This window comes from Lytechinus variegatus, chromosome 6, assembly GCF_018143015.1.
Source record: "Lytechinus variegatus isolate NC3 chromosome 6, Lvar_3.0, whole genome shotgun sequence".
Taxonomy (NCBI): domain Eukaryota; kingdom Metazoa; phylum Echinodermata; class Echinoidea; order Temnopleuroida; family Toxopneustidae; genus Lytechinus; species Lytechinus variegatus.
Window position 1 is genome coordinate 25,129,123 of NC_054745.1, and position 27,027 is coordinate 25,156,149.

General features: G+C 35.0%; 1 protein-coding gene across 1 annotated transcript in view; it reads left to right on the plus strand.

The window, feature by feature from the left end:
• Window positions 1-27,027, plus strand: part of LOC121417656 — a 44,414-nt gene that overhangs the window by 6,443 nt on the left and 10,944 nt on the right. Inside the window, exons 4-7 of the mRNA XM_041611391.1 lie at window positions 8,054-8,056; window positions 9,054-9,056; window positions 9,629-9,631; window positions 10,202-10,204. Of these exons, the coding sequence (XP_041467325.1) occupies window positions 8,054-8,056; window positions 9,054-9,056; window positions 9,629-9,631; window positions 10,202-10,204 (12 nt within the window). The remainder of the gene's footprint in view (window positions 1-8,053; window positions 8,057-9,053; window positions 9,057-9,628; window positions 9,632-10,201; window positions 10,205-27,027) is intronic.

Sequence of the window (27,027 nt, forward strand, 5' to 3'; positions counted from 1 at the left end):
ATCATGCTAATGAAGACTAATATGTGTTATTTACGATGTACAAAGTATATGATGAAGCATGTTTTATCCATATAATCTCATTATATGAATATTCGAAAAATCTAAGGTTTCCCCGATTGATTTTATTCTGATGCATGTTATCGTGGTTTGGTTTGACCTGCATATAAAAAATGTGATGCGATAGGAATCCAGAGCATGGAGTAAATGTGCATTCCATGGATATATTATTCGAGAAGATAGAGGGAATGAAAAGCAGAATATATTAAAATAAAATATCTATGTTTATGTCTGCAAACAGGCCTATAATGCTTTTCACGGAACAAAATTGATGTAAGCCGGGTAATAAATAAGTAGAGCGCCTTCATCACGATGCTTAGTGGATATTATATGAATTATTAATCATTATCATCATGCGGCTCGTTTTATTTTTTTTAATTGCTTGTTAGAAGGGTGCGAGAAAAACGGCATAAAGCATATTGTGATTCCATATACGTCCATTCGGTTATTTGTTTTATTTTTAGCCGTACTCCATAGACCATAACAGACGCTCAAGTTGGATAAAGATATGAGATAAAGCAATCAGTACATGAATTAATTAATTAATAAAGACAATAAATTAATTAATTAGAGATAATATGTATCAGTCAATATGAGCTGGAATATGATATTTAGGCAGGCGAGAATGGCCTTTCTATGTATCTCTTTTTAAGCACGCTCTTCCTCTTACAGTTCTCTAATTAACTCGTTATATTTGTATTTTCATCGGAGCTCTTATGGATTGTTGGCTACAAGGAAAAAGGAAGGGGAGAAATACAACATAAGAATTATTTTAATACATCGAAATTCTGTAAAGGTGAATGTACCGGGTGAGAAATTATATACACTTACGACATTTTAGAATTTTACTTTGGCAATGCAGGTTATCATTTTCAGAGTCCTTTTCCATCTTGACGAAATTGTATATTAAAACAAACTGAACGCAGGAAATAATAATTTCCAAAAGGAAAGTTCCTAAAATGTAATCAAATCATATTGTCCGAAAATTTGACAGTGAGTGTGGCGAATCAAATAGGGGGGTGGGGGTTAGACGATGGAATATAATTCATATGCACTAGAATTAGAAAAAAGGGGTATAAAATAGTAATGGTGTAACTTGGGTTGCGATTTCATTGCTGACCTCTATTTCCTCCCCCCTTTGCTTGTCAGAAAAAAAGTAAAGAAAAAGTAGCGCATTTATAGTCCCCTCCACCGAGAATTCCTTGGTTCACCGCCGATCTCTAACAAATAGATTACCAGCAAAACCGAAAATGTCTTTCTGGTCACACTCATTTTTTTTCCATTTTAAATTGTCCAACATATACTTATGTTATTCTTTCTTGCATTTTTCCATGCATTACTAATTATTTGTTGATCATTAAATCCTTTGCACATAAATGTCAAGAAAATAACCACACACGTTCTAAACTAGTGAAATAAACTGAGAATTGAGTAAGTCCACAATAAATAAAACGGATTGCAGGGACTTATTGTATATTCTTCGATAATGAAAGAAAGGCAGAATGTCTTGTTTATAATACAAATTTAATTACTAGAATCATGTGATACATAATATTCATTTTTTTACACAAATACATGGCAACGTCTCCTTTGGATTTTGAATTAAGGAAATAATTTGGAGTTTTTTGTTGAACATTTCTAGACGACGTAAAATCTAGACATCATTTGAAATTTATAAATATGCCGGGCACCTATCCTAAAATAGGTTTTATTTTTATTATGGGTTGGGCTTGGAGGGCCGGGTTTGGACATATTTCTGTGATGACGAGATAATACTAAGAAGGGAAAAAATAGAGAGAGGGCCGGGGGCACGGAACACGAAATGAAGAAGAGAGGGAGAACATAACCCACTTGTCTGCGCAGTGTTGTAGTACATTTTTTTTCGATTAAAAGCGCCTCGTATGAAATAGAACCCTACCCCCCCCCCTGCGTAAGCTACTGATTGAAAAGAAGGGAAAAAGTAAAGGGAAAATAGAGGAGAGTAGAGGTTGACTAGAGGTAAGGGGATTAGAGAGGGTAGAGGGGATGGCATTCAGCGAAACTGATTCTTCTTTCGGGCTGCGCCAAACAAACATGACAATAGCAATAATATTTTTCAATCGAATTAAACTAAATTCTTTTATTCTTTACATGTAAATATTCAAATGTTTACATAATATCAATTATAACAATTATAAACATTACTATCAACACTAACAATGATAATAACAAATAATAAAAGAAAATATAACAATCGGATAATAAAAATAATAATAATGATTTTGACAATAATAACAACAATGATCAAGATTATGAATATAATAATGATAAGACAAAGAAAAAGATAAAATAAAAAAGCAGACGAAACAGAAAAAATAGATGAAAGGAGAAGATAATGGTGATCATGCGGGATGGGGTGGGCTAACTTAAATACTTGGATGATAAATGATAAATAATCTTCAAAATAATTGTCGTATACCACCTTGCAAACTTTTGGATTGGTAAGAACTGCTCCCTATCGAGAAGATTATGATTTCTTGTTCAGAAAATATTACTTGTATGCATATAAAGATATTTTGAAGATTCATGTTTTGGCGGACATACTTTTAAAAAGAAATATCATATTCTTCATTTTTTTCATTTTGCAAGAAGAGAAAAACAGAGAGAGAACAAAATAAAGCAAAATAGGATGACAGGAGTAAAAGAATGAGAATAGGTAAGAGAAGATAAGACGACGAAGAAAAAAAAACGAAAAGGAAGAAGCACAAGCAAAATCATAACAAGAATAAATAGAAGGGAAATAGAAAAAGAAAACTTAGGAGATGGAGGAGGTGTAGGATTGCACAATTATCAGTGAAGAAGGAGGAGAAAAGGAAAAGGGAGCATTATAAAAAAGAAAAAGGAAAAAAGGAGGATTTCATTTGCAAGAGGAAACAAAGCAAGACTATATCAAGGGAGAAGGGGGGGTCTATAAATAGGAAGTATAAGAACAACAAGTGGAATGCCTCTGGCCATCTCACCTGCATCACGCGGTTCAATATAGCAGCAGTGCTAACTTTGCATACTACTCTAACTCGCACAAGATGTTCAGTGATACATGGTTACTCTTATGTCCTCTTTTTATGAACTAGACCAATAAACTTACAGAGATATGATGGTTATTCAACAAAAAACCCCAACATGGCCAAAGTTCATTGACCTTACATGACCTTTGACCTTGATCATGTGACCTGAAACTGGAACAGGATGTTCAGTGATACTTGATTACTCTTATGTACAAGTTTCATGAATCAGATCCATAAACTTTCAAAGTTATGATGGTAATTCAACAGATACACCCAATTCGGCTAAAGTTCATTGACCTTTGACCTTGGACATGTGACCTGAAACACGCACAGGATGTTCAGTGATACTTGGTTACTCTAATGTCCAAGTTTAATGAACTAGACCAATAAACTTTCAAAGTTATGGTGGTAATTCAACAGATACCCCCGATTCGGCCAAAGTTCATTGACCCTAAATGACCTTTGACCTTAATCATAAGACCTGAAACTTGCACAAAATGTTCAGTGATGCTTGATTACTATTATGTCCAAGTTTCATGAATCAGATCCATAAACTTTCAAAGTTATGATGGGAATTCAACAGATATCCCCAATTCGGCCAAAGTTCATTGACCCTAAATGACCTTTGACCTTGATCATGTGACCTGAAACTTGCACAAAATGTTCAGTGATGCTTGATTACTATTATGTCCAAGTTTCATGAATCAGATCCATAAACTTTCAAAGTTATGATGGGAATTCAACAGATATCCCCAATTCGTCCAATATTCATTGACCCTAAATGACCTTTGACCTTGGTCATGTGACGTGAAACTCATGCAGGATGTTCATTGATACTTGATTAACCTTATGTCCAAGTTTCATGAACTAGGTCCATATATTTTCTAAGTTATGATGACATTTCAAAAACTTAACCTCAGGTTAAGATTTCGATGTTGATTCCTCCAACATGGTCTAAGTTCATTGACCCTAAATGACCTTTGACCTTGGTCATGTGACATGAAACTCTAATAGGATGTTCAGTAATACTTGATTAACCTTATGGCCAAGTTTTATTAACTAGGTCCATATACTTTCTAAGTTATGATGTCATTTCAAAAACTTAACCTCAGGTTAAGATTTGATGTTGACGCCGCCGCCGCCGCCGCCGCCGCCGCCGTCGCCGCCGCCGTCGCCGTCGGAAAAGCGGCGCCTATAGTCTCACTTTGCTTCGCAGGTGAGACAAAAAGATGAGACACAGATCGAACAGAAGAAGAAAGGAAATGAGGATGATAAGATAAGAAGAATATCGAAAAAGAAGAATATGAGAAGAAAAGAAATGAGAATAATTTTGATTTTGTATTGTATTTTTTATTTATTTAATCACGGTTAAAAAGCCTGCTTTCAGCTAGAAGCTGCTTTTCAGCAAGGCCGTGGACAAATGATAATAACAAATAATATCAACATAAAACAAGCATACAAAAATAAAAACGAAAAACAAAAATATATCAAAGCATAGGTAAAATACAATTGGCAAAAGTAAAATTGGAGTAAACAAAAATGAAAAATAAATAGACGAAAATAATATACAAAGTTATGTCAAAATTAAACATAAAAAATGAAGATATATAATGCGGTATCATCAAGGGTGAATCGGGGTGGAGAATTAAATTAAGAAAGTGATATGAGACGTGCAAATGTAGCCGGGTTTTTTTCTAATCGGGATGTTGCGGGTAAGTTATTGAATAATTTAGAAGCTGATAATAAGTTGATAATAATAAGATCGCAAAAGAAGAAAAGGAAAAAGAAAGGAAGGGAGAATGATAATATTATGATAATAGTAATATCAAAAAAGAAGAAGTCCAAGAAGAACTTCAAAACCCACATCACAAACAATACATTCTCAAAGAAGTCACTTTGTGCGGACATAATTATAGTTCTTGAGCGACAGGTGAGCTCTGAACTCCGTGCAGAAAAAACAGGAAATGAACTACGCATGCGCGAAAACTATCGATCGATCAATTCACTCATTTTGGATCGCACACACGCTTTTGTAATCAACGATCCAGCTCGCACGCACGGAACAATGGAGCTGTTCGAACTTGACATGGTCGGCTGATTAATCTCGTTTGGGGTGTTAGAACCTATTCTACTATGCCGTCGCGAACGGGTTATAGATGAATGTCTATAAGCTTGATTTCTGTCTATTCAATAAATCAATGAAAGACAGTCCAACATGAAATTAAAACATGTTAAAAGGTCAAGTCCACCTCACAAAAAAGTTTATTTGGATCAACATTGTAACATTGTAACATTGATTATCCCATAGTAAAAGTACAAATAAAGTCCATTGGTATTTACTTTAATGACAATGAAATATTTCTTTTTTTGACTCCTCTAATATTCCTTATTTCAACTCAGACAAACATCTAAAACTACACAAATAGTTCAAAATACCTTTCTAAGTAAGTTTTCGATAAAAAGGCTCCATAATATTCATATATTTTTTATTATAACTCTGTTTTTGGATCCTCTAATATTAATTATTTCAAACAGGGCCCATCCGTAAAAAACTATAGGAACACTGTGTAGTTCCACGTACGATACCAAATAAGATTTCAATTACAGGTTCTATGATATTTTTACTTTATAATCTTGTTATTTTCTCTCTTTTTCCTCACCTTATTTAACAGGGAGTAAGTATACACCTCATTACAATTATATTTCTAAGTATTTTGGATTATTCTTATAGATGAATGTCTATAAGCTTGATTTCTGTCTATTCAATAAATCAATGAAAGACAGTCCAACATGAAATTAAAACATGTTAAAAGGTCAAGTCCACTTCAGAAAAAAATAATTTGGATCAACATTGTAACATTCTAACATTGATTATCCCATAGTAAAAGTACAAATAAAGTCCATTGGTATTTACTTTAATGACAATGAAATATTTCTTTTTTCGACTCCTCTAATATTCCTTATTTCAACTGAGACACACATATAAAACTACACAAATAGTTCCAAATACCTTTCTAAATACTTTTTCGATAAAAATGTTTCAAAATATTCATATGTTTTTGCTATTATACCCCTGTTTTTGGATCCTCTAAGATTACTTTTTCAAACAGGGCCCATCAATAAAAATTATAGGTATCTTGTGTAGTTCCACGTACGCTACCAAATAAGATTTCAATTACAGGTTCTATAATATTTTTGCTTTATAATCTTATTTTCTCTCTTTTTCCTCACCTTATTTAAAAGCGAGTAAGTATAAAGCTCATTACAATTATGTTTCTAATTCTTTTGGATTATTTTATAGTGAACCTCTATACGCTTGATTTCTGTCTATTAAATACAACAATGAAAGAAAGTCCATCATGAAATTAAAACATGTTAAAACGTCAAGTCCACCTCAGAAAAAAATTAATTGGGATCAACATTGTAACATTCTAACATTGATTATCCCATAGTAAAAGTACAAATAAAGTCCATTGGTATTTACTTTAATGACAATGAAATATTTCTATTTTTCAATCCTCTAATATTCCTTATTTCAACTCAGACACACATCTAAAACTACATTAATAGTTCAAAATACCTTTCTAAGTACGTTTTCGATAAAAGGATTTCAAAATATTCCTTTTTTTTGCTATTATAACCCTGTTTTTTGATCCTCTAATATTACTCTTTTAAACAGGGTTCATTAATAAAAGTTATAGGATTACAGTGTAGTTCCACGTACGCTACCAAGTAAGATTTCAATTAGAGATTCTATCATAATTCTATTTTATAATCTTGTCATTTTTTCTATTTCCTCACCTTATTTAACAGTCAGTAAGTAAACACCTCATTACAATTATATTTCTAAGTATTTTGGATTATTCTTATAGATGAATGTCTATAAGCTTGATTTCTGTCTATTCAATAAATCAATGAAAGACAGTCCAACATGAAATTAAAACATGTTAAAAGGTCAAGTGCACTTCAGAAAAAAATTAATTTGGATCAACATTGTAACATTCTAACATTGATTATCCCATAGTAAAAGTACAAATAAAGTCCATTGGTATTTACTTTAATGACAATGAAATATTTCTTTTTTGACTCCTCTAATATTCCTTATTTCAACTGAGACACACATCTAAAACTACACAAATAGTTCCAAATACCTTTCCAAGTACTTTTAGATAAAAAGGTTCAAAATATTCATATGTTTTTGCTATTATACCCCTGTTTTTGGATCCTCTAAGATTACTTTTTCAAACAGGGCCCATCAATAAAAATTATAGGTATCTTGTGTAGTTCCAAGTACGCTACTAAATAAGATTTCAATTACAGGTTCTATAATATTTTTGCTTTATAATCTTATTATCTCTCTTTTTCCTCACCTTATTTAAAAGCGAGTAAGTATAAAGCTCATTACAATTATGTTTCTAATTCTTTTGGATTATTTTATAGTGAACCTCTATACGCTTGATTTCTGTCTATTAAATACAACAATGAAAGAAAGTCCATCATGAAATTAAAACATGTTAAAAGGTCAAGTCCACCTCAGAAAAAAAATTAATTGGGATCAACATTGTAACATTCTAACATTGATTATCCCATAGTAAAAGTACAAATAAAGTCCATTGGTATTTACTTTAATGACAATGAAATATTTCTATTTTTCAATCCTCTAATATTCCTTATTTCAACTCAGACACACATCTAAAACTACATTAATAGTTCAAAATACCTTTCTAAGTACGTTTTCGATAAAAGGATTTCAAAATATTCCCTTTTTTGCTATTATAACCCTGTTTTTTGATCCTCTAATATTACTCTTTTAAACAGGGTTCATTAATAAAAGTTATAGGATTACAGTGTAGTTCCACGTACGCTACCAAGTAAGATTTCAATTAGAGATTCTATCATAATTCTATTTTATAATCTTGTCATTTTTTCTATTTCCTCACCTTATTTAACAGTCGGTAAGTAAACACCTCATTACAATTATATTTCTAGGTATTTTGGATTATTCTTATAGATGAATGTCTATAAGCTTGATTTCTGTCTATTCAATAAATCAATGAAAGACAGTCCAACATGAAATTAAAACATGTTAAAAGGTCAAGTCCACCTCACAAAAAAATTTATTTATTACAGTTAACAATAATACTGACAAGTAAGTTTTCGATAAAAAGGCTCCATAATATTCATATATTTTTTATGATAACTCTGTTTTTGGATCCTCTAATATTAATTATTTCAAACAGGGCCCATCCGTAAAAAAATATAGGAATACTGTGTAGTTCCACGTACGATACGAAATAAGATTTCAATTACAGGTTCTATAATATTTTTACTTTATAATCTTGTTATTTTCTCTCATTTTCCTCACCTTATTTAACAGTCTGTAAGTATACACCTCATTACAATTATATTTCTAAGTATTTTGGATTATTCTTATAGATGAATGTCTATAAGCTTGATTTCTGTCTATTCAATAAATCAATGAAAGACAGTCCAACATGAAATTAAAACATGTTAAAAGGTCAAGTCCACCTCACAAAAAAATTTATTTGGATCAACATTGTAACATTCTAACATTGATTATCCCATAGTAAAAGTACAAATAAAGTCCATTGGTATTTACTTTAATGACAATGAAATATTTCTTTTTTTCACTCCTCTAATATTCCTTATTTCAACTCAGACAAACATCTAAAACTACACAAATAGTTCAAAATACCTTTCTAAGTAAGTTTTCGATAAAAAGGCTCCATAATATTCATATATTTTTTATTATAACTCTGTTTTTGGATCCTCTAATATTAATTATTTCAAACAGGGCCCATCCGTAAAAAACTATAGGAACACTGTGTAGTTCCACGTACGATACCAAATAAGATTTCAATTACAGGTTCTATGATATTTTTACTTTATAATCTTGTTATTTTCTCTCATTTTCCTCACCTTATTTAACAGTCGGTAAGTAAACACCTCATTACAATTATATTTCTAAGTATTTTGGATTATTCTTATAGATGAATGTCTATAAGCTTGATTTCTGTCTATTCAATAAATCAATGAAAGACAGTCCAACATGAAATTAAAACATGTTAAAAGGTCAAGTCCACTTCAGAAAAAAAATAATTTGGATCAACATTGTATTATTCCAAAATTGATTATCCCATAGTAAAAGTACAAATAAAGTCCATTGGTATTTACTTTAATGACAATGAAATATTTCTATTTTTCACTCCTCTAATATTCCTTATTTCAACTCAGACACACATCTAAAACTACACAAATAGTTCCAAATACCTTTCTAAGTAAGTTTTCGATAAAAAGGCTCCATAATATTCATATATTTTTTATTATAACTCTGTTTTTGGATCCTCTAATATTAATTATTTCAAACAGGGCCCATCCGTAAAAAATTATAGGAATACTGTGTAGTTCCACGTACGATACCAAATAAGATTTCAATTACAGGTTCTATAATATTTTTACTTTATAATCTTGTTATTTTCTCTCTTTTTCCTCACCTTATTTAACAGGTTGTAAGTATACACCTCATTACAATTATATTTCTAAGTATTTTGGATTATTCTTATAGATGAATGTCTATAAGCTTGATTTCTGTCTATTCAATAAATCAATGAAAGACAGTCCAACATGAAATTAAAACATGTTAAAAGGTCAAGTCCACTTCAGAAAAAAATTAATTTGGATCAACATTGTAACATTCTAACATTGATTATCCCATAGTTAAAGTACAAATAAAGTCCATTGGTATTTACTTTAATGACAATGAAATATTTCTATTTTTCAATCCTCTAATATTCCTTCTTTCAACTCAGACAAACATCTAAAATTAAATTAATAGTTCAAAATACCCTTCTAAGTACGTTTTCGATAAAAGGATTTCAAAATATTCCTTTTTTTTTGCTATTATAACCCTGTTTTTTGATCCTCTAATATTACTCTTTTAAACAGGGTTCATTAATAAAAGTTATAGGATTACAGTGTAGTTCCACGTACGCTACCAAGTAAGATTTCAATTAGAGATTCTATCATAATTCTATTTTATAATCTTGTCAATTTTTCTATTTCCTCACCTTATTTAACAGTCGGTAAGTAAACACCTCATTACAATTATATTTCTAGGTATTTTGGATTATTCTTATAGATGAATGTCTATAAGCTTGATTTCTGTCTATTTAATAAATCAATGAAAGACAGTCCAACATGAAATTAAAACATGTTAAAAGGTCAAGTGCACTTCAGAAAAAAATTAATTTGGATCAACATTGTAACATTCTAACATTGATTATCCCATAGTAAAAGTACAAATAAAGTCCATTGGTATTTACTTTAATGACAATGAAATATTTCTTTTTTTGACTCCTCTAATATTCCTTATTTCAACTCAGACACACATCTAAAACTACACAAATAGTTCCAAATACCTTTCTAAGTAAGTTTTCGATAAAAAGGCTCCATAATATTCATATTTTTTTATTATAACTCTATTTTTGGATCCTCTAATATTAATTGTTTCAAACAGGGCCCATCCGTAAAAAAATTATAGGAACACTGTGTAGTTCCACGTACGATACCAAATAAGATTTCAATTACAGGTTCTATAATATTTTTACTTTATAATCTTGTTATTTTCTCTCTTTTTCCTCACCTTATTTAACAGCTTGTAAGTATACAGCTCATTACAATTATATTTCTAAGTATTTTGGATTATTCTTATAGATGAATGTCTATAAGCTTGATTTCTGTCTATTCAATAAATCAATGAAAGTTAGTCCAACATGAAATTAAAACATGTTAAAAGGTCAAGTCCACTTCAGAAAAAAATTAATTTGGATCAACATTGTAACATTCTAAAATTGATTATCCCATCGGAAAAGTACAAATAAAGTCCATTGGTATTTACTTTAATGATAATGAAATATTTCTTTTTTTGACTCCTCTAATATTCCTTATTTCAACTCAGACAAAGATCTAAAACTACACAAATAGTTCACAATACCTTTCTAAGTAAGTTTTCGATAAAAAGGCTCCATAATATTCATATTTTTTTATTATAACTCTATTTTTGGATCCTCTAATATTAATTGTTTCAAACAGGGCCCATCCGTAAAAAAATTAGAGGAACACTGTGTAGTTCCACGTACGATACCAAATAAGATTTCAATTACAGGTTCTATAATATTTTTGTTTTATAATCTTGTTATTTTCTCTCTTTTTCCTCACCTTATTTACCAGGTTGTAAGTATACACCTCATTACAATTATATTTCTAAGTATTTTGGATTATTCTTATAGATGAATGTCTATAAGCTTGATTTCTGTCTATTCAATAAATCAATGAAAGTTAGTCCAACATGAAATTAAAACATGTTAAAAGGTCAAGTCCACTTCAGAAAAAAAATAATTTGGATCAACATTGTAACATTCTAAAATTGATTATCCCATCGTAAAAGTACAAATAAAGTCCATTGGTATTTACTTTAATGATAATGAAATATTTCTTTTTTTGACTCCTCTAATATTCCTTATTTCAACTCAGACAAAGATCTAAAACTACACAAATAGTTCCCAATACCTTTCTAAGTAAGTATTCGATAAAAAGGCTCCATAATATTCATATATTTTTTATTATAACTCTGTTTTTGGATCCTCTAATATTAATTATTTCAAACAGGGCCCATCCGTAAAAAAATTATAGGAAGACTGTGTAGTTCCACGTACGATACCAAATAAGATTTCAATTACAGGTTCTATGATATTTTTACTTTATAATCTTGTTATTTTCTCTCTTTTTCCTCACCTTATTTAACAGGGAGTAAGTATACACCTCATTACAATTGTGAGAAGAAATACTACACGATATACCAGATATTGCCATATTCTCAACTTTTAATTTCCGTTCGGGAATTGTTACCCAAATATTTCACATACTTGTGTATCACAGTAATATCAAACATTAATTAATACACCAATACTTCACAAACATGTGTATCGCAGTAATATCAATAAATGTCAATGCCTGCAGAGGAAGGAGAGAGTAAGGCTAAGAATTAACCACTTAGGGGGAACCGGGTCACGAGTCACGTGACCAGCTGGGAGGATGGTGGCTCCACCCAGTGTCCCAGTTGCCTGGGACGGGGATCCCCTACGAAATATCCGATAATCTTGGCCTTTCCCCGCCATTGGCTCACAGAGCTCTTGGTCATTCCATCCCCTGCATGCTTCGAGAAATGATAATGAAATTGCCAAGTACTAAAAAACAACCAAGATGCACGTCGTTTACAGGTTACAACGTCCTGTTAATAACAACCCCAACCATCCAGCCAAATATTTAACAACCCCAACCAGCCATCCATTTCTTTACAAAACCATATATCAGCCTATGAAGATACATAAATGAATCTTACTAAGCAACAAGACATGCAAACTAATTTAGCCACCCCATGGACAACTGAAAGTCCAAATTTCCTCTAGAGTATAACCACGAGGTAATAGCTTTGTACCAACCATCTGTTGGCCTAAAGTCTTGTTGATAACAACCCCAACCATCCAGCCAAATATTTAACAACCCCAACCAGCCAACCAAAATATGTATACAACCAAGGAGTTACTCCTTGGTACAACCCCAACCAGCCATCCATTTCTTTACCAAACCATAAAATCAGCCTATGAAGATACATAAATGAATCTTACTAAGCAACAAGACATGCAAACTCATCTAGCCACCCCATTGACAACTGAAAGTCCAAACTTCCTCTAGAGTATAACCATGAGGTAATAGCTTTGTACCAACCATCTGTTGGCCAATAGTCACGGTTTTCTACCAATTATATGTGTTATGTGTCATAGTAATCATATTTTACCATTCCTAGCACAGTGAATGCAAATTATTTCATTCATGCTACCCATTTGTGCCCGTCTCGCATGTTATACTGATAAGATATATATATATATTATTATTATCTTTTTTCTCTCTTTCTTTTTTCAACCCTTGGGCTAAAAAGAAAATCCACTGATTAAATATATCGACGGAATCCGTAAATGCACCTTAAGGAACATCAATACAGAGGAATGAGGGGTGGGAGGTGGGAAATGTCTTTCCCGGACGGAAATTAGAAAGTGAATGACTCGATTTCATCCGCGCTGATCGCGCATTCAGAGCATTGGCGCATTTCGGATGTGTAAAATTACCGCGCACGCTTTAATGTGATACAATCCTTCCGGGTGCGCGTTTTGACCGACTTCCCCCAACAGAAGTACACGTGAACTTGACCTCCTTCTGAAGGGCAGTGAACTGGTTCATAGTCAATATTTGTTTACATACTAAAACTTGTATTCTCTCCCAATAGAATTTATTCGATAATCGAATAAACATATTGTGAGAAGAAATACTACACGATATACCAGATATTGCCATATTCTCAACTTTTAATTTCCGTTCGGGAATTGTTACCCAAATATTTTACATACTTGTGTATCACAGTAATATCAAACATTAATTAATACACCAATACTTCACAAACATGTGTATCGCAGTAATATCAATAAATGTCAATGCCTGCAGAGGAAGGAGAGAGTAAGGCTAAGAATTAACCACATAGGGGGAACCGGGTCACGAGTCACGTGACCAGCTGGGAGGATGGTGGCTCCACCCAGTGTCCCAGTTGCCTGGGACGGGGATCCCCCTACGAAATATCCGATAATCTTGGCCTTTCCCCGCCATTGGCTCACAGAGCTCTTGGTCATTCCATCCCCTGCATGCTTCGAGAAATGATAATGAAATTGCCAAGTACTAAAAAACACCCCAAAACAAATGCCCCCAAAACAACACCCATTTTTTTTTTTTTTTTTTTTTGCCAATTCTTTGATTTGTTCAGTTGCACCAAACTAGTTACCATTAAGCACTGACCAGAGCAACTTTCGTACCAAGAAAAGAAACATTGGATAGGCACTGTTTCTGTGTTTCTGTATATCTTGCCATTTGGCAGAAAGAGGTTCTCTGTTCATTAATTAACTCCCAAGTTTATATTCACTATTACCCATGTCCAATCAGCTGCGAGTGTCCACCCACGCCAATATGACAGATGTGATTGCATTGTAAGGTATAACCAAACCAAATTCAAAACTATCAGCTTGGCTTAATGCCAGTTGCTAACCTTTGAGCACTTTGTGCTATTGATCTATTGAATTTATTTGTCGGTGTTACTCATTCGTTCATTAAATCTTAATGTTTCTCTTGTATTTCTCTTCGGTATGAGCCGAAGGTACCGTTTGGTTAAAAAGATAATGAACCAATATATAAAGCATGAGAAACCATTGTAATAGTATGAGTGCCATGGGTTGTGTAATTAAACAACACTTCCCTGCACGTCCAGTGTCTTTCCTTCACTATTCCCAGATCAATTAAAGGAGTCGCACTCGCCAATCCTGGGACTCTTAGAGCTCTCTTATTCATTCAAGTCTTGTCCGGTGAGGGCGAATTGACCCGCCCTATTGAAATCACTAATAAGGATGTCACTTCCTTCGTCTGACCGTTGGATGCCACCTCTGTTGTAGTACCGGTGTTCATGATAGTGTAAGATGTGGTTGATAAATGACGCATTGTGCATGCACCGAATCCTTCTCTTGGCATATATACTTGTTCACAGATTTCCTGACATTGTCACTAGCTGCCTGTGAGGTGATAGTTCTTTCTTGTGCATAATAGCTAGGCGTGGCAAGATGCTTGAGAAACATATGTGGCACCAAGGCCGTAGAGCTCTGGTTGAATTCAGTGCGTTGTCTCCAGCTTGTCTACTTTCTTTGGAGAGATGCCAAGTTCAAAAAAATGTTATGCGTGAGATTTTCATGACTCGACGTCTCTGTGCGCGCGCGGCCAGTACTTACACTCGTACGTTGCGAAAAGGCGCGCGCGCATGAGAAATGGGCTTCAAAACTATGCGATGCACGCACGCTATTCATCGTATCACGTACTAGCTGTGCATGCACTGACTGCACTCTCGATTCGTCTCGCGTGCCAGGCTAGATGCGAAAGCGGTCGGCCAGTCGTATAATCTGGCGAATAATGCTACTTTTTCTCTTTTTTTTCTGTCGGGTCCCGATGCGTGAGAAAAATGGGTGCTATGCGTGAGATCGTGAGACGGACCCTGAATGCGTGAGTCTCACGCACAATGCGTGAGACTTGGTAGCTCTGTTTCAGACTTTGGCACTATATAGCTGCCCAATCATTGAATCCGTTGGATCCCACGTGAATTATTATTAAGGTTGGTATGGGGCTGTATCTCAGTCCCCCTTGGAGGTCACTCGGGCAGTTGGGAAGCGTAGTACCCCCCACGGCTCCACCTACTAGTACACCTCGTAGCCTTTAATCAGCCCCAAGGTTGTGGTTCCCCGTGGTGACGGCCCTCTCCCGAGCCCTCCTTGTAAGCTGTCGCCAAACAGCCAGATTCTTCGAGCCCTGCAAGGAGAAACCAGAAATCTTTCCGAGTATATATTCTTTATGGTAGCCTATGCCGTACATGCATGTCAGTATGAGATAATTTATTGGTATCCAGATGTATGGATATAATATGGTAACTGTAATTATATATAATTATATCTAAGCTGGAGTTGCATTGGGACACGGCATGTAAATACCCTTAATGATATTCAAAGATAACTATCAATTGTGGTAGTGAGTTTACTGAACCTGAAAAATGACCCCAACATTTGTTCATATGAGCATTATTTATGCCAGATACATATGAGCATTATTTATGCCAGTGGATTCTGCAAGTAATTGTGTAGTTCTGATGAATAATCAAAGTACATGTAAGCATACATTCCACGGATTTGTCTAGTCTTTTCCTTTATTTGCCTGTATTGGCGTTGTCCGTTGGTAATTAATCCCCGGCTTAGGTTTCATGTTTCCACAAGATTCGATTCATTTAATTGTACCAGATCTCTGGTGATATAAAATCATGTTGACGGCAACTACTCTGATTTATCTTTAAGTTGAAGTTAAATTGGCACCTGTAATCACCCATACTTCTTTTTACTTTGGACTTGCGTTGGGACATGTAAAATACCCATAGTTCCTTTTCAGGTTGATTTGTCATGGATTATGTTAAAAACACCTAATTCTCTTTAAGCCGGAGTTGTATTGTGCGTGTAAATACCCTAATTGTTTAATTTGGTGTTGCATGTAAACTATACACATTCCATTGACATAAAGAACTTTCTGCAGAAGCATGCCTATTTTAAACTTAAGGCCAATTAAGATTTCCTTGCTCTTCTCATGCACGTAGATCCCGACTGTTTATCTCTGTTTTCCAGTTATCAAATTTATGAATATTTTCAGCCTTTATTATTATTTTTTTTCATTTATTTTGGCTTGTTAAGCAATTTATTTTGACTAATAGTTGTAGCAGAAGAGTATTATAATCAACAATATTCATACACTGTTTATAACCTCTAAAACTGCAGAAATAAGCCAAAGTTGTAGCAAAAGAGTATTATAATCAACAATATTCATACACTGTTTATAACCTCTAAAACTACAGAAATAAGCCAAATTGCAGACGCCTTTCTTTTATTTTTTTATGTTCCTTTTTTTCATTTATTTATTTTCTTTTTCTTTGCATCCCACCAATATTAAAGGTATTGTTTAACTTTGCGGGCGGCCGATTTAAAAAAAATTCTCAAACCAAGATGAAATATGCGTACAAGTGCATATATTACAACTAATAAACCCTGAAAACAACCATTATTGAGAATGAAAAGCTAGAACTACAAGGCAAACCCCGATTTTTTAAATAGGCGTCTTATAGATGCTTAAATAGTACGCATAAGTGTATGGGATGAAATTAAGATGGTATTTCCGGTCACTTTATATTTCAATTTTTGAAGAACTAAATAATTATTTTCGAACGCAATTTTTTCTGGGCTTCATTTTTGTAACATATCACAGACGCAGGTGACAAGTGTGACCTTCTAGCTCAGATTTTTTAAAAGTCAAACCAATGTTAACCAATCCCTTTAAGCTCTTGCAGAATCAGCAGCAGACCACTGGTCACCCATATTCCCCTCACTGATCAATTAAAAAAAAAATCCACATGTACATTTATGAAACGTGCTGAGTGAGTAATCAGTGGCTTTCTTTTGATATAAACCATGGATGGGTATCTGCGTAACATCATCTGAATTACAAGAATGCATTGCCATCCTCCCCCGAAAACCAATTATCCAAACTACTACAGTTGGGTAAATACCACCCATTTTATCACATAAAACATTTACGACTTCATTTCCAGGTTCACCCGTTCACCTACATGTACACTTGAACTAAATGGCTTACTTCATTTGTATGTATTGTATTAAAAAACGCAACACATGGAAATTATGACCGAAGCTTAACAGGGCTCAGCCACATCCAAATACAAGCCCATGCCCGCCTATCTATATCCATTAATTTCCACCTGACCCCTTCCGGAAACATTCTTTCATCATTATTTATATTTACCGCTATTAACATTACTAGCAAAATCATTATTACAACTGCTGCCATTCATGTAGTCGATATCATCTCAGTTCCAACTACTCACGGGCAATCTAGGCTCATGTACTATTACTCTTCAACCATGAATTGTAATGTTTCATTGTGTTGAAGATTGGCAAAGCGCTATATAAAAAACAATCGCTGCTTGCCGAAACCCTTGAACTTGCCCCTCCAAAAGAGAGCAAAAATATTGCAAAGTATTGGTAATAATACTATCCAGATTGAGGTAGGAGTTCCATGCTAGTTCGCATTGGTGAGTACATGGTAAATTGACCGTTACTGTGTTTTCTCTAAATTTAAAACTCAAAAGCACTCCCAAACATCGACATCCATTCCATACAAACCTAATTCCAAATACCAACCTCCTTTCAAGGCGTATGAACCGAACCATTATTGATGCTTCAAGGTGTAGATCTTGGGATATTTATTTTTATATTTCATTATCAATACTACCAACTCTATGGTTCCTTTATTTACCGTGTTTGTTTTCTATCTAGGCCTATCCCTTTATTTATTTTATTTAGGCCTATTTTTTTATTATTATTTTCTTTTTCTTTATTTATTCATTTTTTGTTGAAAGACTGAGAGAATTCCATTCAATCACATTTCAAGCTAGCCGGACAGGGATAAATTCGAGACCATGATCAGATTAAATCAAAGAGGTCAACATTTATCTTTCAAGCTGATTTATTGCGCAAGCTAAAAACGGCCTTTATGGTTTATCTGCCAGCTGAACCAGGGCCTAAAACAGACAAGTCTAGTCTATGGCTACATCTACTCAGAAATAGAACTAGGCCTAGCCTAACTTCCATTGTGAAGTTGATATTAAAGATGTAGGCCTAGCTGTAGGCTGCGCACAGAACTGGCAGTAGACTGGATCTGACAAAGAATTGACTTTTCCCATTCAATTTGATTTGAAAAAGTTCGAGCATTTCTCCAATTGCAAAAACGGCGTCACAGAATTAGGCCTAATTCTGGTCCTAAATAGATATTCTAACCCTATACGTATCAAATCTGGCCAAAACTATGAAAATGAATTCAATTTAGGCATTGAGATCTTTAATTTGTCCAGATCTAATCTAGCCTACTTCTGACGTAGAGTCTAGACTACCCAAAAAATCTAAACAACCGGCTTCGGAATTACAATGAATCAGAGTTATAGGCCAAGCCGGGCACTACGTTGTAGTCCTGAGTAAGACCAGGTCCAGGCCAGGCTAACATTAGGCCCGGGCTCAATATTTATTTATATTTTCACCTATGCGGCAGTGGTAATACCACTAATGTCTTCAGTTTAAACGACGTTTGTACCCAATTAGTAGGCTTATGTATCAATCCATTCTGTATAAATTCATCTGAATTGGCAGCAATTTCAAAATTTAGACCCCTAGGCCTAGACCTTGATCCACAGCCAAGTGATTAAAATTAACTTTTAGTTGAATGTATGAATGAAAAAGAATCCTTCATAAAAACCGATATGTTCAACACAACTTACAGTCAGTCACCTTGATTTAACCCATAGTTTAAGTACCAACAAGATCCATTGATATTGGGTGTAATGACAATATAATAATTCTAATTTTGGATTTTCTAAGAGATCATGGATTAAAAGGAGGAATACGATCTTGCGTTCGTCTTTATCCAATTTCCTTGATGATAAATCTCTTACTAAAAACACTCCATTGACCTGCATTTCATCTGGTGAGGCAGACTTTAGTCTTGTATGTACTAAAAGGTCTGCAGAAAGGAAATCAGACTCTCATTGGCCTTTGGAAAGCACGTTCTTTGAGCAATAAAACAGTGAGCACATATGATCTAATCCTGGATAATAACCTTGACGTACTAGTTGTTAAAGTGTCATGGCAAACAGGAGATTGCAGGGATGACACTGTTATAGCTGACTTAAAGTCAACGCTTCCCAATTATGAATTCCTACGTTGTCCTCGAAAGACCTCTATAGGGGGAGGCATACATGTCATCCATCGATCATCTGCCACCACTTCCGTAAAGGAAATACACAAGTTTTCATCTTTCGAGCTCTTGGACTTAAGCATCCGTTTCTCACTGTTGTCAGTTTTGCATCTGTATGCAGTTTATCGACCGCCACCTTCGAACAAACTGACTTGCTGAATGTTCACATCTGAATTCTTCACTCTCTTCGAATCTGCAGCTATCGATGATAATTTCCCCTAATAGTTGGGGACTTCAATATTCATGTTGATAACACAAGTGCAAGCTACGTAAGAACCTTCCTCGGTTCTCTGGACTCACTTGGCTTTCAGCAGCATGTTCAGGAGCCAACTCACCGTGCTGGACCATAGACTCAATCATTTCAAGGAGAGCTGATGACATAGTCTCTTGTATCCATCTTCTGTCCAACCTGCCTTCTGATCATTCTGCTGTCATTGCAAGAATTAAGACCGAAAGTTATGGGAATCCAAGGAAGCAGATCACGTACGGGAAATTACAGTTCTATAGATATCTGCTCCTTTAGACAAGACATTTTTAATTCATTAGTCATGTCTTTGTCATCGTCTTGTCCTACAGCATCTGCAAACATGTATAATATGAAACTGTTGGATCTCCTCAATAAGCATGCTCCAGTTGAAAGCAATGCAATTACGATCAATCCCAAAACTCCATGGTATAGTGAAGAAATCAAGGAAGCGAGGAGGTACAGACGTTGTGCTGAGCGACTGATGCTGAAATGTAAAGTTTGTATTCATAAACAGCTTTACAAGCAGGAATGTGACTCTTACTACAGTAAACTCTTTGTCAAGCTACTTCAAAGGTGAGATCGCAGGATCAGACTCAAAACAGCTGTTCCATATCGTAAAGAAATTGTCTTCACCTCTGCAGTACACCACATTTCCTGATCATGACTCTGATGAGGACCTTGCCAAAAGATTTGGTGAGTTCTTCGAGAATAAGATCGCGTCTATCATTTCTTCATTCAACGTCCCTTTTTCTGATGATCTATTACTGCCTTCTGAGACTGGGATTTCACATGACTCCAACCTTTCAGAATTTGACCTTGTTTCTGAAATGCAGGTTAAGCGTGTCATCAAGTCACTTCCTTCGAAATCTTGTAGCTTGGATCCCCTCCCAACTTGGCTAGTGAAGGCATGCCTCGACGAACTCCTGCCTGTTATAACTCTCATCATGAACCTTTCCTTATCATCTGGTGTTGTTCCTGAGTCTTTTAAAACAGCCTGTGTTTTGCCACTTTTGAAAAACCCAGCCTGGAAACTAATGATTTCAAGAACTACAGACCTATTGCTAATTTGCAATTTCTTAGTAAAGTTCTTGAAAGAATTGTTGCTGCTCAGCTCCGAACTCACCTTGATGAAAAGGGGCTGTTTCCACCAAATCAGTCAGCTTATCGCCATTTTCATTCTACTGAAACAGCCCTGTTAAAGGTTCAGAATGATCTTCTGCTTGCTGTGGATAAAGGACAAGAGGCTGTTCTTATCCTTTTGGATTACTCAGCTGTGTGTGACACGCTGGCTCATGGTGTTCTTCTTCAACGTTTAGAACATGATTATCGGACCTCTCTTGTATATCCTGTATACTGGTCCTTTAGGAAGGATTACTAACTCTCATACGGGTATCCAATATACTACTTATGCTGATGATACTCAGATATATCTCACCTTGAAGCCAGCTGATCAAGGAGTTGCTGTTCAAAGACTCTCTGCCTGTATTGCTGATATCAAGCGTTGATCATCCGATAACAAAGTTCAGCTCAATGAAATAAAAATGGGATGCTGCATGTTTTCTCTAGGTTTAGGAGGTCAGGTCATTTACCTTGTTTAGATTTTCTCGCTGGAAATATCAGTGGTTCAGGTACTGTAAGGGACGTTGGAGTTATTATTGATAACAACTTGACCTTTAACCAGCATATCAGAAATGTTTGTCGTTGTACATAATGGGGTATTTGTAAGATAGGGAAGTTAAGGTATCTTGATAAATCATCTACTGAACGTATAGTACATGCCTTTGTATCATCCCATTTAGATTATTGTAATGCTTTACTTGCTGGTTTACCTCAATCTATGATAGCCCCCCCCCTTCAAAGATTTCAAATACTGCAGCTAGATTGGTAACTCTCACAAAGAAATTTGAACATATCAGCCATATTCTCTACTCCCCCCCCCCCTCTCCCCCCCCCCCATTGGCTTCAGGTTCATAATAGAGTTATTTTCAAGCTCCTCCTCGTCTATAAAATCATCCATGGTCTCATCCAATCCTACCTTCAAAATCTTATCTCATCCTCTGCAACTCAACGTCTCTGATCTTCTTCTACTGCTCACCTTCGACTATCTCTAGGATCCCGCACTTTTTCCCGTTATGGCAATCGTGCTTTTTCTGCTCTTGCCCCTAAACTCTGGAAAAATCTCCCCATCTCCATCCGTAATGCATCCACTGTCGAATCTTTCAAACACCCGTCATATCTTACCTCATGAAGCAGTCCTCTTAATTCCATATCCTGTTCTCTCTCACTGTATTTTGCTACTTCTTTTTTCTCATTCCAATGCGCTTAGAAACTGTTGTATTAAGCGCTATGAATGTTAACTATTATTATTATTATTATTATTAACCCACAGTAAGAAATAATAAAATATATTGATATTTAGTGTAATGACAATAAATAATTCGTTTTTTAATCCTCTAAAATTAATTATTCCAAATCAGATTCATCCCTAAAACCACACGAATAGTTCCAAATACGTTTTTAAGTCAGATTTCGATTAAAGATTACATAATTATTCTTGGTTTTCTCAGTCCAGGGATGGTTAAAAAGGATAGGAATATTCCAGCCTCCTTTAACCCCATGTGACGAGCCGACGACAAAATAAAGTGTTTCAAACAGATTTTTAAACAATGACATTCATATGTGTAAATAATAGGAATATATTTTGGAGCAACAAGATAAATTCAGATTCCAATTGCCATGACCATTTCTTAATGATGCATCAAAGGTCTTGTGGGCATAATGGGTACCATCGAACAGAAAGAACCATCATTCGAGTAATGTTGAAAGTTAATTATCCCAGATTCATGCAAGAAAACGCAAAAATCACTCTACAAATTATGTTTATAATTATACATCTTTCATACTGAGTGAGTTCTGAAATAGCGCAAATTGTCGGAAGATGCTGAAATTTAGTCAATTTCATAAGTAACTAAAAATAATTGTCTTTTTTCACAAATCTTTTGTATTATTTCGGCATGCAAATATCACAAGTTATTTTCTTTTTTTGTCCATAACTCATTTAAAATTTGCAAAAGATATGGGTAAAAAAAACGCTTCCAGAGACAAAAATAGTAAATACTTATATTTTTTACTTCTGCAGAGGCCAGTCGGCTCCTCAGGGTTAACATCGACACGCCACATAGGATATCAAACCCATGTGGAGTGCTTTGTCAGTGATTGGAATGCCTGTGTATTCCGATAAATTTTCACATGCATTGTGTCTGAGTTTCCTATCCTTTATAACACATTCCTGGTCTACTCAACATAATGATGAGAAAGATTTATTCTTAAATTCAGAAATGTAAAATAGAAAAACAGTCACCTTGATTAACTATCAGCTTTAGGTACGACGGAAATTCAGAAATGTTAAATGCACGACTTCCATGTTAGTGAGATATATAAAAGTTAATTAATATTCGGTTTGAAGGAGAAACAGCTTTAAGTATGAAAGGAATCAGTTGATGTAAAAGTTATCGATAATAAAAGATCCTATGTCTGGATCCTCTATCGTTAATCGTTTCAAATTTTTTTATCGTTTCAAAATCCAATCTACATGTAAGATTTGAAGAGGTTTTCAACTTGAAACAATGAAGACGAGAAAATGTATTGTTAAAATATTTGTCATCATACAACAAGCACACTTTAATAAAAACATGTAAGTTATGAGGGAGTGTTCTGCTTATTTTGTTTCGCAAATGAATATAAGATGAGTTCAACTGTTCTCTAGCATTACATGGAGGCGTTCAGTGTTTGAAACAAGTTTCACACTATTCATTATGCACAAACTTAAGAAATCCTCCAAAGATGTGTGTTCAGTTATCATTGAAACAGTTTTATCTGGTCCACAGGAACAATGCTAACGATGTTTCTATCCACTGCATTCGCGATTGCAAAGTTTACAGGGGTCAGTTGTTCGGTTACTACATACGTTTCTGACCAGCGGGGGCAAGCTTCGCAGCGAAACACTTCTTTGCTCCGGATATCGGAAAGGTTTTGACTCGCACATGATCTCCCTCCTTCACACAAAACTCCTGTCTCCGTTTGTCATAGTGCCTCTCAGTGGTTTTGCTAGTTGACTACGACGTGTGATATCTTCCGCGCTGGTTTTGCTCACACCATCAGATGGAACAGTTCACAGCTTGTTGCTCAGGAGTGTGATGAGTCTTCTCCCAAATATGAAGAGTGCCGGCTCCGATGTGTAGAAGTGTTCAACGCAAAGCTGATTTCGGCCAGGTGTATACATGAGCGTCGGTCCCCAGACAGATATCAAACCGGGTTGCCAGTGCATAACTTTGCGTTCTTCAAGCGAGTTAAAGTTTTGCGTCGTCCCAGGTGGCCTGATGTTGGTTTCATGTGGCACACATACAATATTCTGCAACTCATCGATTATACACTTTGAATGCCACCCTTTCTCCACCATAGGCCATCCTTAAGCTTATTCCAAGCAGCTTTCAAGTCAACATCGCCCTTCTCCAAAGCAATCATGAAAGGAAGAAGCCGATTGTCACGCCTCTGCGCTTCATGAAACAGCTTTGCATAGAGTCCTGGAATTTTGAATTTAGTAGTCTATGCAATCCTGTCCTGAAGCTTCAGTTGGTTGGCAGGATGGGCAGACATAGATATCCATCTTTTCAGCGTTCTCTTGAGTGACACCAACACAGATTTTGTGGTCCCAACGTTTACATAGATCACATCATACCCAGTCCAGCAAGTAATTCTCGGGTTGACAGCAGTTAGGTTCAGCCCACTTCTCATCATCATTCAGCGGGTTGGAATGGAACTGCTCAACAGCTCCTACAAAGGCAGATCCTCCACCAGATCTTGAAAGAACATCTGGGACATGGTGTTGGGATCCTGCCGACTACGCCACTTTAAAAGGTCAAAATTACCCAGGAGAAACAAGACGACTTCAAACAGGATAGTTTAATTAAACCGAAAATATATCGCTTTATTTGTAGAACTCTTCAACCACAACCATATCGGTATCTAGCTTTTCCCGGAAGTCCAATCTCCCTACAATGCATAACTAGGATAGTCGTGAGTAATCATATGTAAACGCTTAGTGTGCAAACAATTACAGTGAACATCCTTACAATGTTAAAAACTTTGATATTTTCAGTTTATAATAGGTAAGTAAAAATCTTATTTCATTTTGAGGTAAAAATAAGTAGAAGATAGTTTCGATATATAGAACTTTGTCTTTTGAACGTGATTTTCTTTCATGTATTTTGATCTGCATAACTAAGGAAAGTGTTATATAGGAAAAAACGCAATGATGAATAATTGAATATGAAACAAATACCCCATGTGCATGCATTAAAACAATGAATAAAACAAATTGTTATCGGGAAATTTTCTCAGTATTATTGGAGATTATGACTGATATAATATATTAGTTATAGATAATGACTTAAATAATCAAATCATGGGCAGATAAATAATTTTGAACAAGAAAATTTTTGATTACCAAAGAAAAAATAAAAAATATTCACTACCAAATCGAGTTAACTTGTTCTAGGTAAAATTTTACATACAGAAAAAGTCTACACCACAAATTCTACAAAATCGATGTCATTTTCTTTCACAATTTGACAGGTAAAAACAAAAGGTCCTTACCTGCTAAACACTACATCCAGTGAGAAATATTTTTGTGCATTTCGGGGGGGGGGCAAGCCAGAAGCTAAATTATTTTTCCCTTGGCAGTTCCGGACCCCAATTATACATGATATGAATAATCATGACCTGCGTCTCAGGAAATAAGAATACGCACGTGCATGAAAAAGAGCAGAGGAAAATTATTGACGCTCGGCAATTTTGTGCGGCGCCTCGAAACCCCTTGACTTTGTAGTCGATTTGACATTTTGTGAACCTAGAAATGTTCTTTCCGATGAAGTTTTTTTCTTGATTCGTGTTTATATTGGGTCCAGCTTGGTTGCCCAAAGTTGCCGTTTGGGCAATTTTGCTAATTTGCAAAAATCCAAAATGGCCGCCAGATGCCATCTTGAAAACCTTACTTTTTAACCCCTTTCCCCAAAATGAAGAGTAATGACTCTTTATAAGGGTTAAGAAGTGTGTAGAATCGATTTCTATAATCATGTTTGCAATATAAGGTCATCTTCCGGTCAAATCCAAGATGGCCGCCAGATGCCATCTTGAAAAATTGACTTTTGATTACCCTTGCCCCATAATGACGAGTAATACCTCTGTTTAGGGGTTTGGGTGTGTCAGAATCTCTTTCTGCTTTCTATTTTGCAAAGTAATGTTATCTTCTGGTCAAATCCAAGATAGCCGCCATATTGAAATATCCACTGTTCAACCCTTTGTCCCTGATTCATGAATAATAACTCCATTCATGAGTCATTTATTATGTTGATTTAACTTATGCTGTAATTTTGCATAAAGGATAAACTTCAGATCAAATCCAAAATGGCCGCCAACGGCCATCTTTAAAAAAAATTATTGGACACATTGATTCAAATAAGACTCTAAAAGCCTCTCAAGTACAAAGAGTATGGATGGACATTAAAACATATAAAGATACAAGCGAAAAGGATCATAGCCCAAACCTAAAAATGGTTCGTTCTAAGATGAACAGTTAATCTCAAAATCTGACATCTAAGATGTAATTTCACCTTGACCTAAAACTTGATAATTAATAAAAGAAATGAGTATTCGTACTGATATCCCCTTACATTCGCTCTTACACGTACAGACCTCGAAAAGCAATTTTTTTCAAGATGGCGGTTAACGGCCATCTTAGATTTGATCTGAAGATTGGCCATTATGCAAAATTACAACATAAATTTAATCAATATGCCAAATGACCCACGATTAGAGTTATTATTCATGATTCTTGGGCAAAGGGTTCTTAAGATGATATTTCAAGATGGCGTCATATGGCGGCCATCTTGGATTTGACCTGAAGATACCATTACATTGTAAAATATATAGAAAGCAGAAAGAGATTCCGACACCCCCAAACCCCTAAACAGGGGTATTACTCGTCATTCTGGGGAAAGGGGATCAAAAGTCAATTTTTCAAGATGGCATCTGGCGGCCATCTTGGATTTGACCTGAAGATGACCTTATATTGCAAAAATGATTACAGAAATCCATTCTACA